Source organism: Labrus bergylta, chromosome 10 (assembly GCF_963930695.1).
Source record: "Labrus bergylta chromosome 10, fLabBer1.1, whole genome shotgun sequence".
NCBI lineage: Eukaryota > Metazoa > Chordata > Actinopteri > Labriformes > Labridae > Labrus > Labrus bergylta.
Genome location: NC_089204.1, coordinates 20,773,624 through 20,800,046, shown reverse-complemented (window position 1 = coordinate 20,800,046; position 26,423 = coordinate 20,773,624). Strand labels below are relative to the sequence as shown.

Sequence of the window (26,423 nt, the reverse complement as noted above, 5' to 3'; positions counted from 1 at the left end):
AAATGTGACATTTCTCTCCATCTATAATTTATTGGAATCAGCTTTTAGCAAACAAACAGCAGTTCAGATCTGTACAGATTGAAAAGGCAGAAACATCATTGAAACAAGATGCTTGTGCATTTACATCAGCTGCAAAGGCCTCAAAGTCAGCACCCCTAATTCTTCTTCTTTCAGCATGACAACACATTAAAATGGAGTCAACAATGCATGACACTTTGTGTAATCAATGAGCACAAGAGTTGATGTACAATAAAGGAATCAATCAATCAGCATGTTATGTATAAACCAATTGTTATGACTTGGTAATAATAGAAGTACAAACAGAGTAGAAAGTTCTTCACCCAAACTCGAGTCTTGCTGATCTAAAAAGAAATATGCAGAAGCCTTGCAAAAATATATGCTTTGATTTCGCAGCAATGTTGAATTTCCTTGTTTAAATATGAAACTAAGACTATCACAGCCAAAATATGCCCGTATGCTTTTACATGCATATTTCATATTTTGGCTGAGCACTGGTTCTTGATATCAAATAACAATTCCAAACATTTTCATCTGAGTTTCTCAGGATGAACAAGGTCCAACTGCAACACTTTCATTCAACTCTTTCATTAAAACAAAAAAACGTTTGCATTTCTGCCTTTTTCCTCACCAATCACTTTTACACACTTACACTTATTTAAACTCAAATTGTTGTACATATGTTAACCCTATATTATTGGAAAGGGTGTTTGTACAAACATGTTCCAAACAGGAAAAACAATATCCTTAAAAAAATGTGTATATTATATTAAATTCAACATAAACATCTGGCTTTTTTGTATTAAAATTGTGTCACTTGGTGACCAGTTTGTCAAGATTAGAAGAGTCTTTCTAATCAGTATGGCACTACGTTATGCAAACATGCAAGTGTAAAGTTAGCGTGTATAAAAATGGTATTTATTTAAAGCATGGTGTGAAGCTGGGCTGCTTAACATGTGTAAGAACAATACATTTGGGTTCCTGTGGTACTACATCATTCTCTGCCTGTTCCAATGTGGGCTAATTGCATTTTGCAGCGTCAGGCGCCAATCTCCTCAGTAATATTGCCACAGGCAACAGAAGAAAAGTTGTTGAAGTTGAATGAAATTGCAACAGGCAGCAGCTGTTAAGTTATTCACAGACAGAAGGGAAGTCATTTGCAGCGTATTGCAGAATGAAATGTATCTTGAGTTCTGTGATTTTTAGTTTGAGCCACAAGTAGATCATACATATTATCAACACGTGTCAGACTACACATTAATCATTTAACCTACTTATAAAACACAATATATTCTCCTCATAGCAATCAAACATGTTGAGTGGGCAGCATAAATACAAGACCAAAACTAAAGGCATTGTGGTCGGGGACTAATTCAAGCAAAAATAAAAGTCAATGCATTTACTGTACAACATGGAAGTGATGGTAAGCAACATGTATTACATTATATACATGATATAGATAAAGCTAGAATAAAGATTTTTAAATATTTTATTATCCCCCATAATGCTCTACATTGGCAACATGAAACTTTTTTTTTTTTTTACATGATCAAAAACCCGACAAAGCCATAATGTCTATATTTTACAGTGGGATACTCAAAGATCACACTTTCCTGATAGAGACAGACTCTCCTGGAGCACAGATGTTTTCCCTTATATTACAGTATGTTACAACATTTTTTAAAGATCTGTAATCATGTGCAAAATGTAAAAAGAGCTTGCTTTAGAAAATAACATTCAGACAAGAAATGCATAAGTTCATTTGACACAAGTAAACAGAGCGGTCTGTGTTATTTAAAATTGGCGTAGTCTGAGAAGATGTCGACAAAATCCTGTACCACTCTGTAGCAGAAGTCGTATTGCTCCTGGAAGGAAAACAAAAGAAAAAGAGTGAGAGTGTATAAGTGTGCAGGGATGGTTTCCAAACAACACTAACGGGAATAAGCCGACAGTTTGTGCACAGCAGCTTTGATATGATCTCCTTTCCACCTACCACAGTCTGAACCATGTGTGGTCTCTGCATGCGTAAACTCTTGACTGTCTGAAAAACGTCCAGGAGGCCTTCAGCTTTCACCCTCTCCAGAATGTTACTGAGGGCGATAAAGGTGCCGGTCCGACCTGCACCAGCACTGAAACACGGGGGGGAAAAAAAATACAATTTCCATCAGCAAGCACATCACATAATGCACACACTGGAAGGCCTTCGGAAATCGTGATATTTATTGCAGAACTGGAAGAGCTACAGACAATTTGGAAATGCAGCTGGGAAGCAGAAAATTTGATCATTTTCAGCACTTCTCTGGAAAAATGCTGCAATGAAACTCCTGTAATGAGTTGCAAAGCAGCACATCCTTTCTTTCCATTTAAGTGAAATAAGTTTGCAAGAGAAAAGGTGACCTTTGTGTAATAGTGCTAATAATCATCCCCACTTAAAGAGAGGCTAATCCAAACGCTAACACTAATCAGTTTGGAAGCTCAGTGTTTGACTGAGTCAATGTTTACAATGATGGTGGGATGGAGAGAGAGAGAGAGAGAGAGAGGAAGAGACGGGGAGCGAGAGCGAGAGTGATGTGCGATTCGGAGAAGTGTAGAGAGACGTTTGGGATTGCAGCGGGTTAGCCCCATTTCCCATGGGCAGAGAAAAAGCTTTAAAAAGCCCTTCTTAGACAAGTGGTGATGAAGGAATAGAAGAGAGTGATGACACCATTTCCTGTCGTTAGCTCATCTTATCAGATTAATCATAGTGGGAGTCAGAGGAGATTTCACTTTGAGAGGTTTTAATTGACTGTGAATCAGTGGATTGGATCAATCCCACAGGGCCATGCTGCTTTAGAATCACTTCACCTGAAGCTAGGTTCTGATCAAAGCTTTCACAGCTAAGTCTTTATAAGGGATCACATAAGTGGTTTAGGCAGAGAACACCGGGTCTACTGAGGGCAAAATGTAAAATTTATTGTAACAGACATAAGAAAAAATGAAATTCCTTCCTATATCACTCGCAGAGATTTTGGTGATCAGGTAGGCAAAGCAGAGTGAAAGTGAAAGAAGGTGTGCTAAAAGCAAGGCTGGACAAAAGGATGTTTCCATTGTTCATATTTTTCATCTGAAGACGTGAATAACGTGACACATTTGATAAACTGTTGTTCCTTACCTGCAGTGAACAATTATGGGACGGTTTCCAGATTGCTGCTGCTGCCTCTGCACAGCGGCAATAATGTCAATCATCCCCCTTCCCTCGACTGGAATTCCGATCTCAGGCCATCCGTGGAAGTGGAAGTGTCGGACGTGTTGAGACTTCTTTTCCTGGTGAGATGGAGAGCTTACTCTTGTTATTTTCAGGCAGATAATAACTGTAAATTAAATCATGAATTGTTTAAAAATCTTGCAGGAAAAAATGCATATGCATTTGACTGCTTTTTAATTGTTGTAATAAAGTGTTACGCACTGGTCTGTAGGTGAGCACCATGTCTTTCAGAGTGAAGGTTTCACACTGTGAATTTCCAGTCAACTCCACACTATAGTCTCCAAAGGTAACACTGCCCTCTGATGGCCAATACTGGAAACACTTCTCCTGTTGGGAAACGTCAGATGGAAATGCCATTAGGCTTCATTTGACTGATTTATTGCCCTTTTGTGTTGTTTTATTTTCAAGGTGCACCACAAAAACAACATTAAACGATGAAATACACACACAGCCTGTCAGGAAATATAAGACAATAAAATAGCGGCATGAAAAGGAATTTTCTTTTTGAGTGCAACTCTACTTTCCAGCCTGTACTTTTGCAAGAGCAGCATACTGTACCTGCTCCCTCTCTTTGAGCTCGGTGAGCATAACGATTGAATGACACCTCCACTCCCACACCATCCTCCAGAAGTCCTCCACTGAGTGAGACAGGGGGCCCTGGGTTGCGATAAAATAGTCCTTCTGCCTGTAGCCCTGGAGGGCAGATCATCCGGTAAACAACACTTGAGAGTGCGGCAAACATAATATTTTGCATTGTTTGTAAAGGAAACAATGAGCTTTATATATACTTTTATGGGAAATCTATACAGGGGTTCAGGAGGGAGTGCTTACATCAATAAAGGAGGCATTGATGTAGTCAGTGAACTCCTGTCCTCTTTTCACTGAGAGTATTACTCGGTTGAAATCATCTGCGAAAGAAAAAAGGGAAATGAAACTTTCCGCAAGTGATTCCTAATAAAATAAAAGTTTGAAGAGGTTGATGGAAAGAAAAACAGCTAAGTAAAACTTTAGCTGTGTTATTAAGACCAAACACGCCAGAGCCTATATCAGCTTTCATCGTAAAATAGTTGAACTCTTTTTTCCCCCCTGCTCTAGAGCCGTAACTTTAAGCCAAGATACAAGCCTGATTTGAAATGTCATTGATCCCACAGATACACGGGCTGATTAGCGAGATATCTGTGTACGGCATCTTTAAAACCACACCGAGTGTGTGAGTTTGATGTTACTAGGATGTGATGTATTATGAAACTGTTCAGGGTATACGAGCGGTCCTTACATGGAATGATCTGAAGCACACGGTTCTTCTTCATGTTGGCAGGAAGGTTGCCGGTTCTCATGTTCTCCTTCATTATGCGCACGTTGGTCAGCTTCTGATGCGGGGGGAAACACAAGTGGATTGTTTGATCAGAAAGTTTGTTTTTTATCAGGACAGCGCAGTACAAGGCTTTTCAGCAGGTTTACTTTTTTTGAGTGATTGCTTCAAAGACAGACGACCTTTAGAAATGCAAAAAGGAAAAATGCATGAAGTAGAGAAGAGTCCGGTTTCTATTTGCTTTTCAGGAACTCTAGGACTTTTTGCAGTAAAAAATAAGAAATTTTCAGCAAGCTACATAAAAAAATTCTGTGCAGCAGATGGTTCTGCTTTATAACGTTTTAGTTGATCCAAAGCATTGTTATTTATGTTACTACTGCCAGGAGTGGCACCCTGGGCAAATTTTTCCATGAAAACACACCCGTGCAGGGTGCAGGGTGATGGGGACGATTCATTACACACTGAAAATGTTCAAGAGCGAGCTTCTTTCTTCCTACCCTGAACTCCTCCTCCAGGCCCAGCCTGTCGTGGGGAGCCCTGGTGTTGTGAAGCCTCTGCAGATGGCCCTCCAGAGAGCACACATCTAGCTCCGTGTCTCCATACAGATAGTACTCCAACAGAGCCTGGTAGATGAAGGAGTACTGCATCTAAGAAGGAAGACACAGACGGAAAAAATGTTAAAAAAAAAAAAAAGTTTGCCAAACTATTCCCTCGCATTTTTTGCATCACAGACAAGGTTGTTTTTACATGTCCTAGCTTGTTTATGCCCCGACCAGAGCAGCGAGTGAAGCTGTCAGTCCAAAGAACATCAGGTCAGAGGGGGTCAACACTTACATCTGTCTGGATGAGTTGACAACGCTGCTCTCGTATTCTGCTCACAAAGCCGAAGACATCCAACCTCTGTTCCATGTGCATCATGTCGATCATGCTGTCAATGACAATGAACGTCCCAGTCCTCCCAACCCCGGCACTGTGGAAACGCAAACAACATGACACAAGGTCTTCTCAGTGACAAAAACCAGGTGTGGCTACAAAACCAAATAAAAACTCTTAGGGGGAAAAATCAAAGTAGAAGACAAACAATTTTTGCTTTTACTTAAAATACAAAAAACAGACATGATTTGAGGATTTTTCTGACATATTTCTATACTGTCTCTGTGTTCTTAACTTAGACGTCACTGGCGGACAGCCCCCAAGCATGTGTAAAAGTGCTCAAGCTCACTCCTAATAGATTTACAGGGGTCATTTCAGCGGACGGCACCTCAGGGAGCACAGAGCAGAGATTCCACAGCGGGGTGTTGAAGCCTCTTCAATGGGCCCCACTCAAGAACAACAGTCCCTCTCCCCGAGCACCTGTTGCTGCAGTCGCTACAATCGGCTACAGATTTCTTTGTTGATGCCTTACAGTGATTTACTGGACAAACACATGCACATGCCACATTTTACTGTCTTTAACATCGTAAAGAGACTGACATTTTAAGTGTTATCAAATAAAATGATATCTAAACTTTCATCGTAACCTCTTCTGCTGAAACTCAGGATTTACATTTCAGGCACATGGACACCAATCCCTCTGATACTTTTAGGATATGTCTACAAATGTATATGTACATACTGTTTACTATATTTGAGGTTTGAAAAATATCCTGCTCCTTGGAATCATTATGATTTAAAGAAACTGTACCTTGATGTAAAGAGAGAGGATGGGGTGAATAAGGAAAGCGTGCTTTCTGTGTTAAATACATAATTCATGGCTAGTAACAAATTAAAGCAAGGACACGGAGAAATAATACAAAACTGAAAGGAAGGACGGATACAGCTAAATAAATCTGTGTAATGGAAAGGAGGATTTCTTTGGATAAATGAAAGCAGTAACTTTTCCATAATTGGAGAAATTGAATACATATGAAGCAGTGCACTGAAAAATCACCACTTGGTTGTGAGTATTTGCAGTGCACTGTTATATATATATATGTATATGTAATTTCTCCAATTATGGAAATGTTTCTGCTTTTCATTTAACTCAAAAATCCTCTAGATTTTGTCACACTATGTAATTACGCTTATTTGTAGCGTTTGCAGTGTAGAAGAGGACGCTGGGACAACCATGTGTTTTAACACTCTTTCATACTGATGTGCCCAAACACATTTTTATTTAATACAAGCGTGGATGTCCTGAGCACAGCACTGTCAGTCCTTATATCCTGGTGCAGGTGACGGCAGGAAACATCATCTTGTCAGCAAATGAGAAGATTCCCCACACATCTTCCTTTTATGTTTGCTCTTTTTATCTCTCTCTCAATAGAGATTTATTTTGATGAAATTAAATGTATAGAAAGGAAGAAACGTGAAATCATTTCTATGTTTGAAAAAGTGTGAGGAATATTTCATTTTCCATCTATTTTATTTCACTTTTTCTCAGAAGTGTTTTCTTATCCTGAACAATGACTTACAATCACCTCTTACTATTTTGGTATGTCTTTTCTCAGATGCACTCTCCTGGCTTCGATCATGCTGTACTTTTTTTTTTTTTTTTTTACCTGCAGTGCACAACAATGGGTCCAGCGTAGGATGGATTGACAGCCTTGACCTTCTTGAGGAATTTCAGCATGCCGATAGGTGAGAACGGCACCCCGAAGTCTGGCCAGCCGGTGAAGTGGAGCTGGGTGACCAGACGGGGAGCCCGGGGACCATCGCTGCCCTGCTGTGGAGCACAGACACAGATCATATTCTCTCTACATACACATATCAATCAGCTGATGTTTGGTCTGTATTTTTGTAAAGTACAGTTGAGTAAAAAGTGTAACCTTCAGGAAGAGAAACCACAAATTAACAGAACAATTTGTACCAAAATGTGTGACAGAATATCATTATTAAACATGTGTACTGGTTTTCCTCTGTCACACTCTCACATCTCATGAATGCTCTCTCAGGAGATCATCATTTCACTCTCTTGAACACTCGGTTGCTCTGCGTTCAGAGAGCTGAATGCGAAAGCAGCCGGTCTGTCTGCTCGTGCTGCAGAGCTTCAGCTCACTCGTAGTTTTCACACAGTCAGAGAGGATATCTGCACCGCTCTGGCTTCAAATGGAGCGGGAACAAAGTGAATTTTGCAATCTGAAGGCTTTGCAGTACACTGAGATAGAAGTCGGCAGTCAAAGACGCAGAGGAAAAAAGAAACACGGGTACTCGACGTGTGAGAACCTCTGAAGATGAGCGCATTCTAAAACAGTGCTTACCGTACATTAAATACACCCACAAAATATCACGCTGTGATTATTGCACACATCCTTTAATGTTCTTTAATGTGTTTTCGTATTGTTGTTTTTATTTATGATATTTTCTATCACCTCACAATTAACTTAAACAGTCCCATTCTCCCCTGGGAAACATTACTTTTATACACAAGCTCAATGCAGCTTTTTCTTCTTGTGCATTTTTAATAAGAATCAGGCTGTTATGATTATATTGTTTTAATAGCAATAAAGAACTATATTAAGAACAATTATGAAAAAGAATGTTAATACTGTGTGTGTATAAGTCTACATAAAAGCATATTGTATCTCGTTTCCATTTAACTTAATTATAAATAATGTGCATGATGTAAGTCAGGCCTTGTGTTTAGCACGATGAAACACACAAATAGCTTTAAAATGCATCCTGTATTGAGCCTTTATTATTATTTAATCATTTAATGTTCTGATGTGTAGATCTGCATTTTTTTTTACTTACATATTGAACACAAAATTTTCTAATGGTGTAGTCCACCAGAACAGTGAAATCCTCCATGGCCACCCTGACATTCCCGTACATCCAGCAGCCTTTCTCCGGCCAGTACTGAAAACATTTGTCCTGGAGAGAGATTCAAACAGAAAAGTGATGACTTGTCATGAAATATGAGCCAGATTTAAAAAATAAATAAATTAATCCTTGTATCGTGTAAAAGAAATGAATGTAGACCCCGTATCCATTGTGTGTATGGTATGCGTACGTGTAGGAATGCCTATTTGACGCGTGTATTTCACAATCTAATTCAAAGGCAATCACAGAGACTTTGTTCGACTCGCTGTCAGTCAATAAGATGTTCACAGTGACGTTTCAACTCATTAACGAGATTCTCAGACTAATTATCAAGAAGCCTCTCAGGATCTTATCAACAATTATTCTGTCATTGATCCCCAATGCTTCCATTCTGCCCTATCAAACCTGCTGTTGAGCTCTCAATTGATCATCCCTTTGAGGCTAAATTTAATGCAATGCTAACTAATCTGCTGGGTGACACTCTGTATAGATTCTCAGTTGGGTAAAGGGGGTCAAATAAATTATGCCCATGACTTTGGGTCATGAGAATACAAAAGGGTTTCACTAATGGCACATTAGAGCGGTATAGATTGGAGAAAAGTTCACCCCTGTTGCTAATTAGAAAGAATAGGGTGCAGAGAAACGAACCTCCTTCCTTTCTTTTAGATTCGTCAGCATTACTATAGTCGCTGTTTTCTGTTCCCAGACCATCCGCCAGAAGTCGGCCACTGTCTCAAGCTTTGGGCCTTGTGGGAAACAGTTAAGGAAAGTGTTCAAAAATGCAGAAAAAAACCATCTTAACCTCTCCTGATAAAGTGACTCATAAATACTTAACCGAGCTATATTTACCTTGAGCTGCAATGAATTTACCCTTCTCTTTAAAACCCTGTGTGGGACAAACAGCATCAATGAAACTCTGCATTTACCTTAAACATCATCTTTAACAGCATAAATCCAATTAAGACTCACGTCTATGTAAGATGCATTGATGTAGTCTGAACACAGGTGTCCATCAAGATGATTTAACACCACTCTCGTATGATCATCTGTGGAAAAGAAAAGACAAAAGTCACCGTTTGTAAATTAACTATAGGCTCTTTTGATCCATTTCAGCTTTCACCTTCCTTTTAAATTTAAGAAATCAATAAAACTGCAGCGTTCCTACGTGGAAAAATTACATTGCAATGTTTCTGCTGCAGAATAAAGGTCCTCACTCACATGGTAAAATGTTTGGGTATCTGTTTTTCTCTCTGTTGTGCTCTCTGCTCGCCTCCTCAAAGGACCCGTGGTGGTAGTAACAGGGCAGCGACTATAAAGAAAGAAGCCAATCCTCATGAGATAAAAAAAAAAAAGCTACAGGTACAAAGCCTACAAACACAACATTTTATTGCCGGGTTTTTTTGTACTTGTTGTCTGCTTGCAGGACAAAGATGTTAGTCAGATATACAGCAGAATCCACAACACACATTCTCATGCTTACATTGAACTCCTCTCTGAAGAGCTTGCCATCGTCTGCCGAGCGTATCCGGTACTCCTCCTCCAGAGAGTCCAGAGGGATGGGGAAGTACCTCTTGGATGGCGAGGGAGATCTAGGGAGGAGGACCACTGTCTGCTCTCCTGTGTTTGAAGGGAATATATGGTGGTCAGACTGCTAACGTTTCCCCATAGAGAACATTACAAGCTCTCATAGCACCTGCAAAAACAAGCCTCATGGCCATTAAGATTTCCTACTTCTGTGGGTACATGACAAAAATGATTTCTTGAGTCGTAAACATTGGGGCTGCTGCTGCTGCTGCATGAAACTGTCTCAACTCAGAATTTTGCTGTTTCCCTTTATTTATTTATTTTCTACTTGAAGTGAAGGTTTATATGGCTCCCTATGTGCTTGAAAAAGCTAAGGACCTTCCAAAACCTTTTCCAGCTACCTCGGACTTCAAAATGTGAAACTTTCCTTGTCCATAAAGACCGTAAATCTGCAATTAAACTAAAAAAGACATAAAAAATGAAAGGCTGCTTTATATTTTCATGCACTGGTGGTATTATTGAGTCCAGCACAACGGTACCTTGTTCCTCCAAGAAGCCATTTGGAAGCTTTTTATCGACCGAGGTAACCAGAGCTTTCCTGTGGTTTTTGAACCTACAGTAAAGAGAGAGAGAGAAGAAGAGAAAGGAAAATGCTCAGAAAGGGAAAAGGGCAGAAATCTGTGTTAAAAAGGGGGGGTTGGCATGAGCCGACCCTGAGCTCTATTGTAGAGCCTGTTAAGCACATAAAGTAGACAAACAACAAATACCAAAACCAATATCAACCATCTAAGAGAGACAAAGCTGTTCCTCCTCATGTCGTCTTTAGGCAGAGGACATCTGAGCCGGCCGGTCAGTGAATGAGAGTCTGTGGCCTGACCTGCAGTCTTACTCGAAGGTGCAGCTGTTTACCCATAAGCCTGTGCTCACCGCCCATTTCCAAACCACCCCCCACCCTGATGCCCTGACCTGACAACACATTCACTCTCATACTCACATCCATGGTAAACGGTACAGAGCGAGGAAAGAAAGGAGAGATGGGCTCAAATACAGGCTAACAGATTAATTATTGAACCTGTAATGTCATGTGTTTGTTTACCTCAGACAGTAGATGGTCAGCAGGACAACGATGATAAGCAGCAGGGATATGATCAATGTTGAGGGCAACACGTGCGCACCCTGATGGGTGGGGTGCTCTGGATAGAAAACACAGAGATCATGTTTTTAAAATTCCAACATAGATCGTGACAAAATCACATTCAGAAGAAAAGTTTAAAATTGTCGAAGAAAACACACTGATTTTTTTTCTTGCCATTTGTTCATTAAATAAGGAAGATGCACTTAGCTGGTGAGCTTAGCTGAGCAAAAGATTAGAAACAGGAGGAAGGAACTACATGTGTAGCTTGACTCTGGACGTTAAAAAAAGTTGACATCCAATCCAAAGCGCAGAGCTCAAAACACTTCATATCTTTAAATATTTAGTTATTTTTCTTGTGTTTTTTTTTTTTTACAAAAACCAAGAGAAAGGGGTTGTCAAGATAATAGCTTTCAAGGTTCTGGTAAGTAATTATTTTTTACATTGGACAGAATCAGGCGGGCTACCTGTTCTTTCTTTTTTGCAAAGCTAACCATCTCTTCCAGGCTTTAACGTTATTCAATGGCGGATCAGACCTTGGAATAAATGTGTTAATCTTACACAATACAAGACGCTTTTCAAAATGTTACACTGTTCCTTTTAAGCAAGAGTATATGACTTTCATAGTGCCTCAGTTGGAGAAAAGGCTAGAGTGTGACGGTAATAGTCATAAAGTTTATTGCTTTTTTTTGTTATTGTTTTGCTACCAGGGCTAATATTGGCAATTTATCCTTAAAATTGCAGGTCATACAAAACAAATAGTGATTAACGGATTGCATTTAATTAAATTACTTTACATCAACACACTCAACTTTTTGTCTTTGTCAAAAATGTTCTTCTTTGAAAACTTTCTTAAAGTGACCCTGTCTCTCTTTTAAGTAATTACTCACCTGCAGTCTGGTTGTCATGAGATGAATTATTCACAGCAATAGAGATCCCAACCAGAAATAACACCATTGTCACTGCAGATGGATGGAAAAAAAGAAGAAAAACTGGTCAGAAAAACAGATTTAACGCTGTGATATCTCACACTTCCACTAGAGGGCGCCAAATGAATATGAAACATGTGAAGCGTGTTGAAGCATACAGAGAGCAGAGAGGAGAGCTCAGCTTTGATGAGCCTTGAGAGGCATGTCTGTCTCTCCGCCGAGCAGTAACAGTCCTTATGGGAAATCTGCTTGCACTCTTGTCCTGTCAGGCTGACTTAAAAGAGCAGCAGCATATCAAATAACCTGATATTCAGACATCAAACGAGAGAGGAGGCTCTAACCCACAGGTGACAGTAACCACATCCCCTGTGGACATTTGGCAGTGGAGTTTACCTTGTTTTATTATTTGTTAGAAGCCATCTCAGTTTGCTGTGTTGTCTTTGATGTGAAGCCTGCATGCTTACAATTGGGCAGGCACACTTTCTGACATTTTTCTTGTATATAATCCAATTGACCAAATACAGAAAGTGGCAAATTTCTTCTGACACTAAGCTAAGGGTAGGAGGCCAAATTGCAGTTTTAATGGCTATATACCCATGAGTTTTTTTTAATCACGTCACTGCTATCACACTGACCAGAAACTGAAAACAACAACAGAGAAAGATAATATGAGGAGACATCAAGCCATATTTCAAGATAAATAACGTGTTTTGATAGCTCACTAGCTTCCCTTGGACAAAAGCTAATGTTCACGTACAACCACTCCCTAGCTAACTTGACCACTAGTTAGGAATGTATGACTTTCCTAACATATGGTGTAACATTACCAAAATGTTAGCATTCAATCCCTTCCAGGCTAACGCCATTTGCTAGAATCATATGCCTTTGGGGGAAACATTATCAACAGGTAATATTAGCATTCGCTGCTTCCTCTCAAATACTAACAAGGAAGTGGCTGAATGCTAATGTTAGCTTGTATCAATTGGTCGCTGATGGGTTGTACGATGTTTTAACTTGAGGTAAACCTTGTGTCCCTTCAGATTTTCAAAGGAAATTTCTATTTAGAGGCTTGTCAATCCAAAAAGAGTAAGAAGGATTTGTCTGACTTACTACATTTTAGCATGGAAAACAGTAGTACGACATAATGGCATTGCCAACCTAGGAAAGATCTCAGAGAAAAATGGCGGCTGTGTAAATGTGGTAAAAGGCCATAAACATTTTTTCTCCAAATGAAAAGAAAAAGTTAAATTGTTAATCAGGTTTAGAGTGTTGTTAGAAAATTAGCATATGTATATAGGTTATATTGTTGGCTTTCTGAACAAGGCCAGATGGTGTTTGTTTTTCTACTGCAGCTTCTCCCTTTTCTCCCTCCATCACTCTGTCTCTCTTTCCCTCCCTCTGCAGTGAACCATCATATTATTCTAAACCACATTCTCACTCTTCCCTCTCACTTTAATGCTGGCAGCTATTAGTGATTTATTTGGGGCAGAGCTCCTAGAGTGTCTTTCCCAAAAAAAAAAGGGGGAATGATAAGTCAACCCCCTCAAATAAAGCAGAATTAAATAGATTCTGACACATTATCCTTGTGTCCTATTATCTCCTAAATTTAGCTTACAATTTCTCCAAAATCACATCTATCTCCTCTTTCCTCCACGTCCTCCAAATAAAAGGGTAAGAAATCACAGAATAAATTGGGCAAATGGGGCAAGTCTGCCTAAATGGCTCTGATGGAATAAATGAAAGGAGCAGAAATGAGTGTCCTAATTTATCCTCTGTATCGACTCCCCTTCTCGTTAGAGAGGCCACAAGACAGGATGGAATAATTCATCGTGTCAATTTAGATCTTCTACAAATGGGTCATCTAGGGGCCTAATTTGTGATATTTGAGAGAATTCCTTGCACATAACACTAGGGGGGGTTTATATCTCCCAAAGCTTTTGTAGAATGGAGCATAAAATAATAATGCGCTAACAATGTGAATGTCAAAACAAAATGAATGTAAAAACTTAGAAAGAACAACAAATTAGGGGCTCTGTGTTTTGCACATTATATAGCCTCTCTCTGTAGAAATACAACACCCAGGATGCTGACATTATTAAATGTTCACAGTCCAAATTCATGATGTTATTTTTCATGCTTGTTATCATCAGAGAAACAAATCAAATGACGCTTACAAGCATTTGATGTCTCAGAATTCTGTGTGCACACAAGTACACACAACACAAAGACACACTGTCTTTTCTCGCATCGCATGTATGAATGCCTGCACATACGTCCCACTGCCAAAGGCTATGTGTTGCATATGTGCCACACTCTGTTGAAGGAGCCAATTCTCTTCCCAGTGTTAACAAGCTGACAGTGTCGGCACCTGTTCCCAATCTACCCCTCTGCGCAAGTCACATTCACTCACACAGAGCCATCCTACAGCTCTATGCTGCAAGGCATGCTGTGTGTACGGGTCACAGCACAGGGCCACTGCATATCTGTCATCTCCTGGCAGCTACAGTATATTCACAGCATATAGCCAGGAGATGACAGAACAGAAGAGAAATGAAAAAATATGTCAATGCTCTGTCAGTTTAAGTACTTTTATTGAATGGAAAATTATTACTGAGGTCTAGATTGCATTTTTTCCTTTACAGCTGAGAAGAAGTGAAGGGAAATGATTGCTTATTATGGTCTATCTGTTGATTCAGTTTGTATTGCAGTGTGGCTCTCTGACCAACAGAGGGACTTCAAGCAAGCAATAGTAAGCATCTTAAGACATGGAGAAGTCAAAACTCTACTGCAACCATTACTCGTGTAACTATAGAGAAGTTTATTCATGGGTTGAAGGCACTCACTGTATGTCCCTTTAAGAAAAGCAAGTCCTTTGATAAAATCTGCAAAGTCATGGTGACTCTGATAGGACAGGACTTGAACTGTGACTCTAACTTTGTTTTTTGTTTTTTGCTGAAGTTTATTTCGGACATGTAAATTAAAAAAAAAAAAGAAAAAAAAATATGTACAAACAATAAACGACATCATACAAAAGAAGCTCTTAAATACTTTCTTTACTTACATATCCGAAAAGAAGAGGGAAGAAGTATAAGCTTAAACTTTAACTTAACTTTCTGTGATTAACTTAAACAATTCTACATTTCTAGATTTATGGAAATTGTTAAGACTGATTATGATTAATATCCTCACAACTGTACTTTGTTTTAGGTTTTCATTGAATTTGACATGGTCAGAGAGGCATAAATGTAACTACATCATCAACTTGTCTCTTACTCTTTTTGTCTGGCCTATTAACATTCAGACAACCAGAAACCAAATAAACTCTTATAATACTTTATGAGTCAATTTGAATAACTCAATCATTTAATGATATGTAATAAAATCACAACAATTGGTAAATTGATTTGAGCTTGTAAGGCGCTTTTCTAGACTTTTGACTACTCAAAGCGCTTTTACACTGCAGGTCACACCCACCTATTTAACACACATTCACACACCAGAGGTTGCTATGTAAAGACCATCAGATGTAACTAATCCCATTCACACGCCGCTGACAAAGCAGCATGAGCAATTTGGGGTTAAGTGTCTTCTTCTTAAGTGTCATGTGGCTGCAGGAGCTGGGGATCGAAACCCTGACCTTCCCGTTGAGAGATAAACGTCTCTACCCACGGAGCCACAGCCGCCCCAATTCAACACCATCGAATGAATAAGAAACGTTCGCTGTAATATTACTAGGGCCATATTAAAAGGTAGAAAAATGAGAAGCCTTTTTCGTAAAACTAACTGCAGAGCCTGGATCACATTGGATGGTACACGTGTACCTAATGAGGTGGCAGTGGGTGTATATTAGTAGTTTAATTAGCTTATTACAGCATCAGACCCAATGAAAGTCAATCCAGTGTAAAAACCCATTTTTAACAAGGAAAACTCTTTGGTATAATAAACCTGCCATACCAACCAGTGTTTGCTTCCATATTTCCAGATCCCTGCTTTTCTGTCTGATAAATGAAACAGCGGAATCAACCTCCTGCACCTGCTTGACATAATTGTTACCAGAGAATTACATTATTCTGCTTCACTTAATATGGGAGAGTGGGAGCAAACCATACCATCCGTGCATGATGCAAGGCTAAGTTCAGAACGCATCACATGTTGTTTGACCCTTGAGGGTAATGTTAATACTTTGTGCACAAACATGCATAATTAAACACTGATCAACTCTGCTTTTGTGTTTGTGAGTCGAGATAGAATTGAGCATGTTTACATGATTGTGCGTTGCATGTAAGCCTACTACATGCTTAAAAACCCTGAGTAAAATAAAATGGTGATATAAAGTGCATGTCTCTGAAAAACCGTAGAGTCACAGCAGCATAAAATGAATCTGTTCTGCTTCAGTTAAACATCTCCCTCACCTTCGCTCTCACATGAAAATCTGAGAGGAAGACTCAGAGAAATAGAAACACCCACCACAGAAATGTCTCTTTTTCTCTTGCCAGCGCCGCAGCCTGTTCACTCATCTTTATCATTAATTTATACCAAACTGTGCACGGGAAGCGGATGTTTAATCCCTTTCCAACCAGACATAAAAATCTGGACTAATCCAGGTGAGAGAAGTTTCTTTTTGAGCCGAATGAAAGAATCCTGACAGATTGAAAATCACAGATGTGACCTGCAGGGAGATTGCTCTGTGCCAAAACCAAAAAAGAAGCAGCTGAATTTAAGACCCAAAAATACACAGGCTGAGAAAAACTGTTTGTGCAAAAATGTGTTCAGAGTTACTTGAGGCATTATACTATCACCTCTTAGCGCTACGTAAAGATCTCTTACAAATCATTCACTGTATGCACTATTAAGAGATTAATACATGATGGTATGCAGGCTTGTAAAGACACATACATGTGATGCAAGCTTCTCCTACCATCCCTTTTAAGCTTGACAACAAGGTATCTACACTTCTATCTTTTCATTTTCATTAGCAAGGTTCAGTTGCACGCCTCACCATGTTTCATCAGTTACACTCTGCAGAAGGCATTCCAAGATTCAATGCCTATTTCTCTATGTTTTTTTGATTGGAACAGTGGGAGCCATATTGCTTCATGATTGCTAATTTCTAAACACGCATGAGACATGATAACTACAGATAAATCATGGACGCCTTTTGTACTGTCGGCTGGTAACTGGCTTTATAACAAAGGTAAAGAATGTTCTGGTTTATAGAGGTTTCTCAAACAACAACAACATATATCAAATAGATAGCTGTTTCCAATCATGTCTCAGTTTCTTCCCAGATCAATACCGCCTCAAAGACAGATCCACATTTTGGAGCTTGGCACAGAATGGATGGCATGCGTTGTAGACACAAAGATAAAGAAACCTCTCCTTTGAGAGAGAGAGAGAGAGAGAGACTAAACAAAGGCGGAGAAGATAAAAAGAACAGAAAAACCAGAAACAGCCACCACTTCCATTTCTCAAGTGCCAGGGGAAAAAAAAGGATGGAACGAGAGCACAAACACATGTCAGTAAAGTGTGGCAGCAGAGAGGAGAGGAGAGATGAGAGAGGAGACAAGATGAGAAACGAGGAGAGAGGAGGAGAGGAGGAGAGGAGCTGCAGGAGATAAATGTCTAGATTCTGGGTTCAGAGATAACAGCCATAATGGTAGACATCCTCGGCACACGGGGGAAGTAAAAAAGATGGAGCTGTACAGTCTGTGGTAAGTCTCTGCTGTTTGTTGTATTTCACATATGAGGGAGGCTTTTCAACAAATACCTTTTACAAAAACACAGGTTTTAAACATCTCCTCCTACACAAGGAATGCTCCTATTTTTATCTCACCTTCTAAGTCCTTTTAACATGTAAATCACTGTTCTCTGCATAGCTAAGGTCAGACAAATGCATCTATATAATCAGTTTAGTGACATCTAGAAAGGAAACACTGTTAATATTTAATTATTTCCGTTTAATTGATTGAGTTTGAATTGATTCCCTGAAAGAGAATTGACCGCCAGAGGGGTTGATAAAAGACTTACACTTCCAAGCAAAGCCGGTGTGATCTGGTATCCGTTGGCCTGTCAGGCCATAGCAGTCATGTGGACCCACTTCCTGCCTCTGAGTGACTTATTTGGGGGTTTTTTCCACCCTCGGCGCTTCTCCTACTCACATCCTCTCTCTGTTATCGATAACCATACTGGATGCAGAGGTGGCAAAGGTCGACGGTGCCAGAGGGCTTTGGGCTGGAATCAAGTCAGAGGGGAAGGCGGAAACCTAGAAAATAAAGCCATAGTTAGTTGAAACAAATCAAAAGCTTTTGTACATATTACATGATTAAACCGTAACAGATCAGCAGATTCTCTGCGACGCAGTGCTCACTCAAATACACCCTCGAAATGCATGAATACACAAAAGAGAGGAGTAATGAGGGGGAGTTTGCATCTGTGCACAATATGTCTGAGGGAATGACTCCTGCATTTAATTAACTGTTAGAGTGTGTGCTGACATGGAAAGACTGTTTCAGTGCACGCCACATGTTTGCATACTGTTTTAATGCTCGTCTGCAGAAGAAAAAAAACGACTCATTCGTTTCATCTTACAGGACTTACTGCTGCAGGATAAAAACATTATCAAGCTATTTATTTGCAGTCATCCAGAACTAATTCCATAGCAATCAGTATCTGAATCAGTCTTCCCACACATGAGAAGTTTGCATACTTGTTTCCAACATCATGACTGTAAGACTCACTTTCAAATGTAATGGAAGTAATCAAGAGAAGGCTGTTTAACAAACAGCATTGCTTAATTAAACACAGCCTCAAATATATCTGAGAGAATGACTGGGAGTAATTCTTCAATGTTCACACAGAGACTTAGTTGTGATGTTTTTCTTTTTCCTTGTCTGAGTCTGAAAAAAGAAAGCATGCCTCCTCTGCCCCCTCACGCCTACTCTCAGAGTCCCCCTGCCCACAGGTGTGACACACAAAGCCATATTGTAAACTCTTGGCTGCTGTGACGCAGCCGAGCAGAGAGCAGAGAAGAAGAGGTGCGTTAGTCACCATGACCCAGCTGGACGAGCCCACTCAGTCTGAGGAGAATGAATGAACAAGGTATGGAAAACACCTCTCCTTCCCCCGCCGCGCTGCTGTACGAGCTCATGCTCAACTTTTCCAAATGATGCAAAGTCTCTGGCATCTGAACATAAACATGTTTGCCATTAAAAGCACCCCTTATAACCCCCAGAACTGTAAGCCTGTTTAAAAGGCTCTTAGGAAGTGCAGCTTTAGAATGCAGTGTAGTGTTGCACCTCCATAGAGGGACTTTTGGGAAACATTTTTTCTTTTCATTTTGGAATAAAGGACAGTGGAAAAAAACAGCACGCGCCAGACATGATGGCCAATCTTTAATATGTGGATGTGTTACCATTGTTAAACTGCTGCTTTGTGACTGTAAACAAATCATGATTTTAGCCAACACAAAATAATTAACTTGGTTTATGTCTCCTAAAAGGCTTGATGGATCCTTATTAATGTTTCCATATGCTTCCCTTAGTACAGATTTCAAGACATGTGGTATTTTATTCGCTTTTATTAAAATCCAGTTGTCTTTCTTACACATAACAAGCCACAGTTGAGCTTTCTAATCCCTCAATGACATACATTTTTATGAATGTATGTTGTTTTTTTTACCACTAAAATTTAAAAAATATCTATTTACCGCTACAGTAAACAAATTCAAAATATGTTCCACTTAGCAATAAAGCTACATACGATTCTGTAGTGTGATTTAAGGCCTTAAATTAGATACATCTATTCTTAAGGAAATGTAATTTCTTAATTTTGATCTACCTACTAGTGGGGAGTTTCAAATCTTGACATAATATTTAAGACAGTTTACTGCTCCATATATCGCCTGTCATTAATATCCCATTATTTTTTTATAGTTATATTTTTGGGGGATTTTTGCCTTTATTAGATAGGACAGTTGAAGAGAGACAGGAAGTGTTTGGAATAGAGAGTAGGGGATGACATGCTGCAAAGGGCAAAGGCTGGAATCGAACTCACAGCCGCTGCGATAAGGATCACAGCCTCAATGCATGGAGCGCGCGACATAACCACTAGGCTATCAGCGCCCCATCAGCATTATGTATTTTATTTTATTTTTTTTACCATCAGTGCATCTGTTATACTTTATTTAGCACAAGAAATCAATACAGCAGCAGCAGACATGTCCTGCTGTAGTATAGGTTAAGTACTGAAGACAGCAGTTCCACCACCTACTCTAATGTAACTCTTTCACAGAACGTCTGCGAGGTTAACACCCATGTATTTCAAACTCCACACCCATGAGAGACGATGACCAAAAAGATGTAATTTCTGTAATTTTCTCAGGCAGGGCTCCCGCTGAACCACAGACAATCAATATACAACTGCTGCCACTGGCTGTGTGCTGTAATGCTGTTAGATGATGTGTAGAGTCATGAAGTCTTCCTGTAAGGTAGTATAGGAAGTATATTTTTCTATTTAAACAGAATCATAATAAAAACTCACTCTGCTATACTCTATATGTGGAACTGATGAATGAATAGATGACATGAAGAAGGTCAAGAAAAAAACATATAATGGGAAAAAAGACAGTTACTACACAGGTCATGTGACTTTGACCTTTGGCTGGCTAAACGTTAATCTTGTTCCTGGATGTGTCAATCAAAGATGAATCACTGGAGGAAATGTTCCTGAGCGGATGTGAGCACATTTCTCACTGCTCATTCTTATTAAGTAGGTTTGAGAAAACATTGGCAACCAAGCAGGGAAATAGAGATGTTAATCATAGATAGAAAGGTAAAGTGCAACACTGAGGAAATGACATGAGCGAAAGGTGTGTTCCATTTGATCCAACATGGCTGCTACATGCATTAACAGTAAAGTTTAAGCTGTAACTATTGTGATTCTTTTTGTGTAGTTAAATCAATCACACCGAAAGAATCCTTTAAGTTCCATCAGTAGACATGTTGTCATGTTATTTCCGCATGCAAACTATCTCGTAGAGTGTTGTTATCGTCAGGTAGGGGCTAACAAAACATACAGTATGTACTCCTGGAGTCGTCCATGTTGCTTGTTCGCCTTGCAACTTGTTAACTCTGGTGGTACGTCATCCCCTCCAAGATCAGAGTTCTGAGCTAAATGGAACTGCAGCTTTTTGCAATTGCAATATACTATAATAGTTCTAAATCCAAATATGATGCAAATAAGTTATTATTCTTGTTTAGTTTTATTCACCCCCCTCCAACCCTGTTTTCACTTTCCTACTTATTATTTTAAATGTTTCACCTGTTTCTTATCGATCTTTCATACCTAAATACAAACCTGACTTCCAGCACACGCCTGATTTTTACTCCTGAGTTAAAGTATTAAACTAAAGCAGAATGAAACTCCGGCTGGTAAATGGGATAGAAGGGGGAAGAAGGAATGGGTTTTGAATACAAGTTGTGTTCTTTGTGCAGCCCGCAGAGTTTACTGTAGGTTTTGTAAATGTATATATTTGTATTAAGTATCAATGTAAATATTCTTTAGGGGAAAAGAAGCATACGATTCTCTCTCAAACTACTTTCAATTTGTCTCTAAGGTTTAAAGGATAAAACGTATAAAATATTCATCCAGATCAATTTGCATTCATAATGTAGTGTATTAATTTAACTCTTTGGAGGTATTTAATGAGACCATCTTCATACACTCAGTCCTGCACATTGAGCCCACAGAAGATGGAAAGATCCTCATGACATGCGATTACTGAAGGCACAAGCGCTTCCTTCCTGTGCCGCTCTGTCCATTGACTAAGAGCAGAATCATGCAGGCCATTAAAGATTGATGGGAGTGCAGTCATCACCCAGCGCTCTGTGCTTCACTCATTAATTCATAAGACAACAGACAACACTGATTACTGTAGCTAAGCATTGCTATGAGATAACGTTAAATCCTTTGATGAGAATTTAAAAAATATTTTTCAAATATTTGCACGAATTGGTGCGACATGCATACTCCTCAAATCTAATGAATTCAATGAAGCTGAAGCTAGCTATTCATGCTATTCACATGCCAACTTCCTGCTGCATGAATCCAATATTGATGGGACTCTTAACCAAAGAAGCACACGGTTTCCTGAGATGAAAAATGTGCTGTTTCATATGAAATGGAGTGAACTACTGGCACAGATGCATGCAGGATAACCTACATTCATGATGCTTTATTTGGTGAGCAAACTGGGACTGAATTATGCAAGTCAGGTTGGAAAATCTGGTTTCACATGGGCTCAGGCGTGCCGAGTATCTGTATGTCTTGATTCTATTTGATCTGTGATGGTTCATGCAGAGAAATTCTCTGGAAAACAAGACAAAATGTGGATTTTATAAGCAGAAGATGAAGACAATACAATGCCTAAAAGGTTCGACAATGGTGTCTTCTTAAATCAATGAAGAGGACTTTCTGAGTGTTCACTTTAAGACTTCATAGAGGCTATAACTCTGTACTCACGAGTCCTGAACCCACACTGACTGGTCTACTGAGCGTGTCAGAACCTTCATGCCATGAAATAAGTGGTCATCGCCGAGGGAAATAGCCGAGGAATATTATTTTAACGCCTTCATATCAGGAGATGAGCAGAGTAATCTCCAGCCTCAAGTCTGAGGACTCTGGAAATGACACTTCTGGGCCACAGTAAAGGTGAAACCAGGGACAAGAGATAATAATCAAGGCAATTACAGCTTCAGCACTCATTCTACTGCACAAGGGGGAAGGAAGTGTGTTTCTCTCACTGGAGTCCAGTGAGAATGAGATCAAACTGCAGCAAACAGTGCTAGATCATCTCTATCCTAAACCTCACATTCTTAAATATGTGACTTTTACACAGTTGAAGATGCTCAGATACTAATACTAGAACTAGAAATAGCTTCTGATGCATCCTAAATCAATATCAGGGAGTATATTAGTCTATGCGTTGATCTCATGCTATCATTTGTAAGCCCAGAATAAATCTTCTGCTTTGCGGATCCCATATGTTTATATATTCCTGGATTTATTCTTTTTTTTTTTATTGTGATTAAAAATTGATTTGAAACTCAAACTAGAAAAAAGGGCTTTATGGCATTCTCTGTATGCATTTTTTTTTAAATATATTTGACAAGATGTTTAACCCTAGCTAGCCAATTACCAAGTAGCAATGAATATCAGATCCAGGGAGGGTTGATGGGAAAAAATGGACATGTAAAAATGAAGATCTACTTTATCTTCTCTGTATCGTTGGGGTACTTCGTTTTGGACAATATGCATGTCTAGGTACTAGGGTTGGCATCTTTGGGTGTCTCACGACTCGATTCAATTTCGATTCTTGGGGGTAATGATTCAATTCAGAATCAATTTTTGATTCAAAACGATTCTAGATTCATTAATCCATGGATTCAAAGTCAACATATGAATTAGTACGTAATTCTGGATCTACTCCAGTCATCTGTGAGACTGACTGAATTTCTTGTTGCTCTATTTGGCATTCTACTGAGTTAAATAGCTAGCCTTAGCACTTAGCAGGGAGTGACTGATTAGCAAACCTCTACCAGGTACCAGAATTGGTGCTGGAAAGGAAGAAATAATATCAGAACATATCAAAACGTGTTAGTGGCGAAGGATTGAACAGTCTTGTTGCTTCAGTCTGACCTGTTTGTGAATGCTGCTTTCTGTCGTTCAGTGTAAAGTGTTTACTCACGCAGCTCCTTGAGTTTAGATGCTGCAGCCCTCATACAAAATGAACACTCTGTTATCTTCCCTTACCCCCCGAGAACTCAAGAACTTCTTCTCCTCAGAGCAAGTTACGCCGCAAGTCATGGTTTACTTATGAAACACCGACCTAGCAAGCTGACATGGCAAGAAGCTGAGCTTCAAACACACATGATGTGTTAATATAATCAATATAACTGAAAGCTAGCCTCCAGTCAAAATGTGCAAAAGTGACTCTTCAAACTGGGCTGTGATGGTGCAGTGGACATATCTGGAGGCTGTAACAGAGTTAAACATCCATGATACCCTAGCTTTATCTCACATGCCCCATGTACGGAGGCTTTAGTCATCATCGCAGCGGCCGTAGGTTCAAATCCAAACTCGGCCCTTTGCTGCATGTCTTCCCCCCGGCTCTTTCATCCCAACATTCCCTGTCTCTCTTCAGCTGCAAAAAAGGTCAAAAAATAACTTTACAAAAAGAGTTAAACATCCCCGACCAGGCTGGCCTACATCCAGTAAAACGACAAATACAGTCATTTCCATCCTACCTGCTCTGTTATAATCAACACTGCAGGGACAGTCAGAGTGTTTTTAAATCAAGAACCACTGCAGCAGAAAGGACAACAAACAGCTCAAGAAGAAGGCAGCAGTGACAAAAGTCTGACAATAAAGATCAGCGAATCAGGAAAGGGTAATTATCCAGTCACCTAATGAAAAATGTGTCAAGTTTTAGTTAGCCCACATGTTATTGTACGTGCCAGCCACGATGTAATGGAGCAATCAAGATGATATTTAAATCAGTGACGATTAAAGAATTGCTTTCCAACATTGTATAAAATGTAAATCTCTGGGTTTAGCACGAAGCATTTACTCTTTAAAACAACTTAATCTGTTTAAAAAACCTCTAAACAACATAGTTTTATAGTCACAAAGTGGATGTGACTATGCAAAGCTGACACTAAACTGTTTCAAAACAAAACTCTGTGATGGGAAATAAATTAAAGATACTACATAGAATCTATTTAGTTCACTTGAAAAGCTGTCACACTGAAAAGATCTCCTACCTGATGGACGCAAGGAAGCACTGAATTAAGTTTTATGACCGTCATCTGATAGCTCATCTATGGCAACCTCAGAATTATCCCCCGAGCAGATGGATATCATTTGAACCAAGGGAAGTGGCTCACGTTGACTCAACAGTGACTCATGTTTTTCTACCCGGGCTGTAGTTTGTATCAATGTCCAGCATTCATGATGTCAGGGTTGATGCAGGGCAGCATGCTAAGCTATAAGCTACAGCAGTATGAAACAGGCCAGTGTGGATGAGCGTCACTCTCACCTGGAGTCATCATGAGGAAATTAGACTTTGCATTAGCATGGGTCTAACTATAGCTCGTGCATTCCCCAGGAGAAAGAGATGTGGGTTACGTGGCCAAACATTCAGCTCACAGATGTGGCGTCTGAGGTAATTCTATAATTAACATCAGATTTTATTAGGCCATTTAATCAGAATAGAGCTGAAGGTGAAGTTATTGTGAATGAGGTTATGTCGGCATTTATAATTCATGTATGAACACATGGCTTTTTCCACCACTTTCCCATGTACTGAAGCAATTATAGCAAAGCCTTATGTCACTCTCACATTATTATTAGAGTCTGTAATGATCAGTTAAAGAGGTTTGCTATCAGTGCCTAGTTAAAATGGTACACACACTGTATGAATGCAAATGATGTAGCAACTGCTGTGTATTTTGCAGATGTCTAGAGTATGTTGAGAGCTACAAATCTGTGTTTGAATGAAAGTTGCTTGAAGAATGACTGTCACGTTGTTACTCTTTACAAACAACCTTCATCGCTGCAAGCCTGTGCAACATCCAGTGTTTAGCATGCAGCTCACAGGCCTGTCTACATGAATACTACATGGAGCCTACTCGCCCCCACGCGTGTTCTGTCTAGACCAGAGAGGATGCTGCATACCCAACATGCCCCTTCCTGTATCATCTGATCGGGATTTAAGCCGCAAAATTGATCTGATCACTGTTAAGAGTCCATTTATAAAGCGTTATTGGATACAGCTAGAAGGATCCCATAGCATCCTAGTGGTCGCAGGGCGTATGGATTTGCTCCACTAACCCATATTTACTGTATGTGGCCCATGTTGGTCTGTGCTCAAGAATGGCTGCATAGACGAAGCAGACACATCTTTGCATTCGTCCCCCCCCCCCCTCCTCCCTTGGAGATTTGTCGTGGCATTTTTTGCGAAACGCAGCAGTTCTTCTAATTATAAGCGAATTAAGAGGAGTACTACGCATCGAAAGCACACGGCATGCAGGGAGTGGGATTCAAAATGAGGTAGGCAGACCATCAGCAGCTGTTTACGCATAAATACACAGATGGGTAAGTGGCCCGGCTGGTTTTCTCTTGCTGTTGTTTTCCCCCGCATCTTACCGTGCTACTTTGCGGTGACCTCGCCTCACACGGCGCAGCGGCTGATGGTGTCGATATCTGTCCTCTCCTGCGCGGATCCACCTCCTTCCTCTTGTTAATGTCCTTTGGAGAATAACACAGAAACAACAAGGAGCTCTCGGATAATGCGCTCAGATTCCCCTGATGATCATGGACTACCCGGCAGATCTCTCTGAGGATGCCTGCCCGCCTGCGTGCATGCACGAGCTGAGCGGATTGTGTTATGGCAGCCGAAGTGGAGAG

General features: G+C 39.8%; 1 protein-coding gene across 1 annotated transcript; it reads right to left on the bottom strand.

Moving 5' to 3' along the window:
• LOC109999962 (receptor-type tyrosine-protein phosphatase epsilon-like) lies at positions 1-26,423 on the bottom strand. The gene is made up of 21 exons (XM_020655143.2): positions 26,163-26,423; positions 17,988-18,222; positions 11,922-11,993; positions 10,996-11,092; positions 10,439-10,512; positions 9,856-9,992; positions 9,594-9,684; positions 9,345-9,421; positions 9,225-9,261; positions 9,024-9,121; positions 8,307-8,426; positions 7,115-7,278; positions 5,409-5,544; positions 5,072-5,221; positions 4,539-4,632; positions 4,094-4,170; positions 3,821-3,955; positions 3,464-3,589; positions 3,170-3,321; positions 2,012-2,147; positions 1-1,883 (listed from the first exon to the last, which is right to left on the bottom strand). The coding sequence occupies exons 3-21, from the start codon at positions 11,986-11,988 to the stop codon at positions 1,809-1,811; spliced, it is 2,043 nt and encodes a 680-aa protein (XP_020510799.2). The 5' UTR covers positions 11,989-11,993; positions 17,988-18,222; positions 26,163-26,423; the 3' UTR covers positions 1-1,808.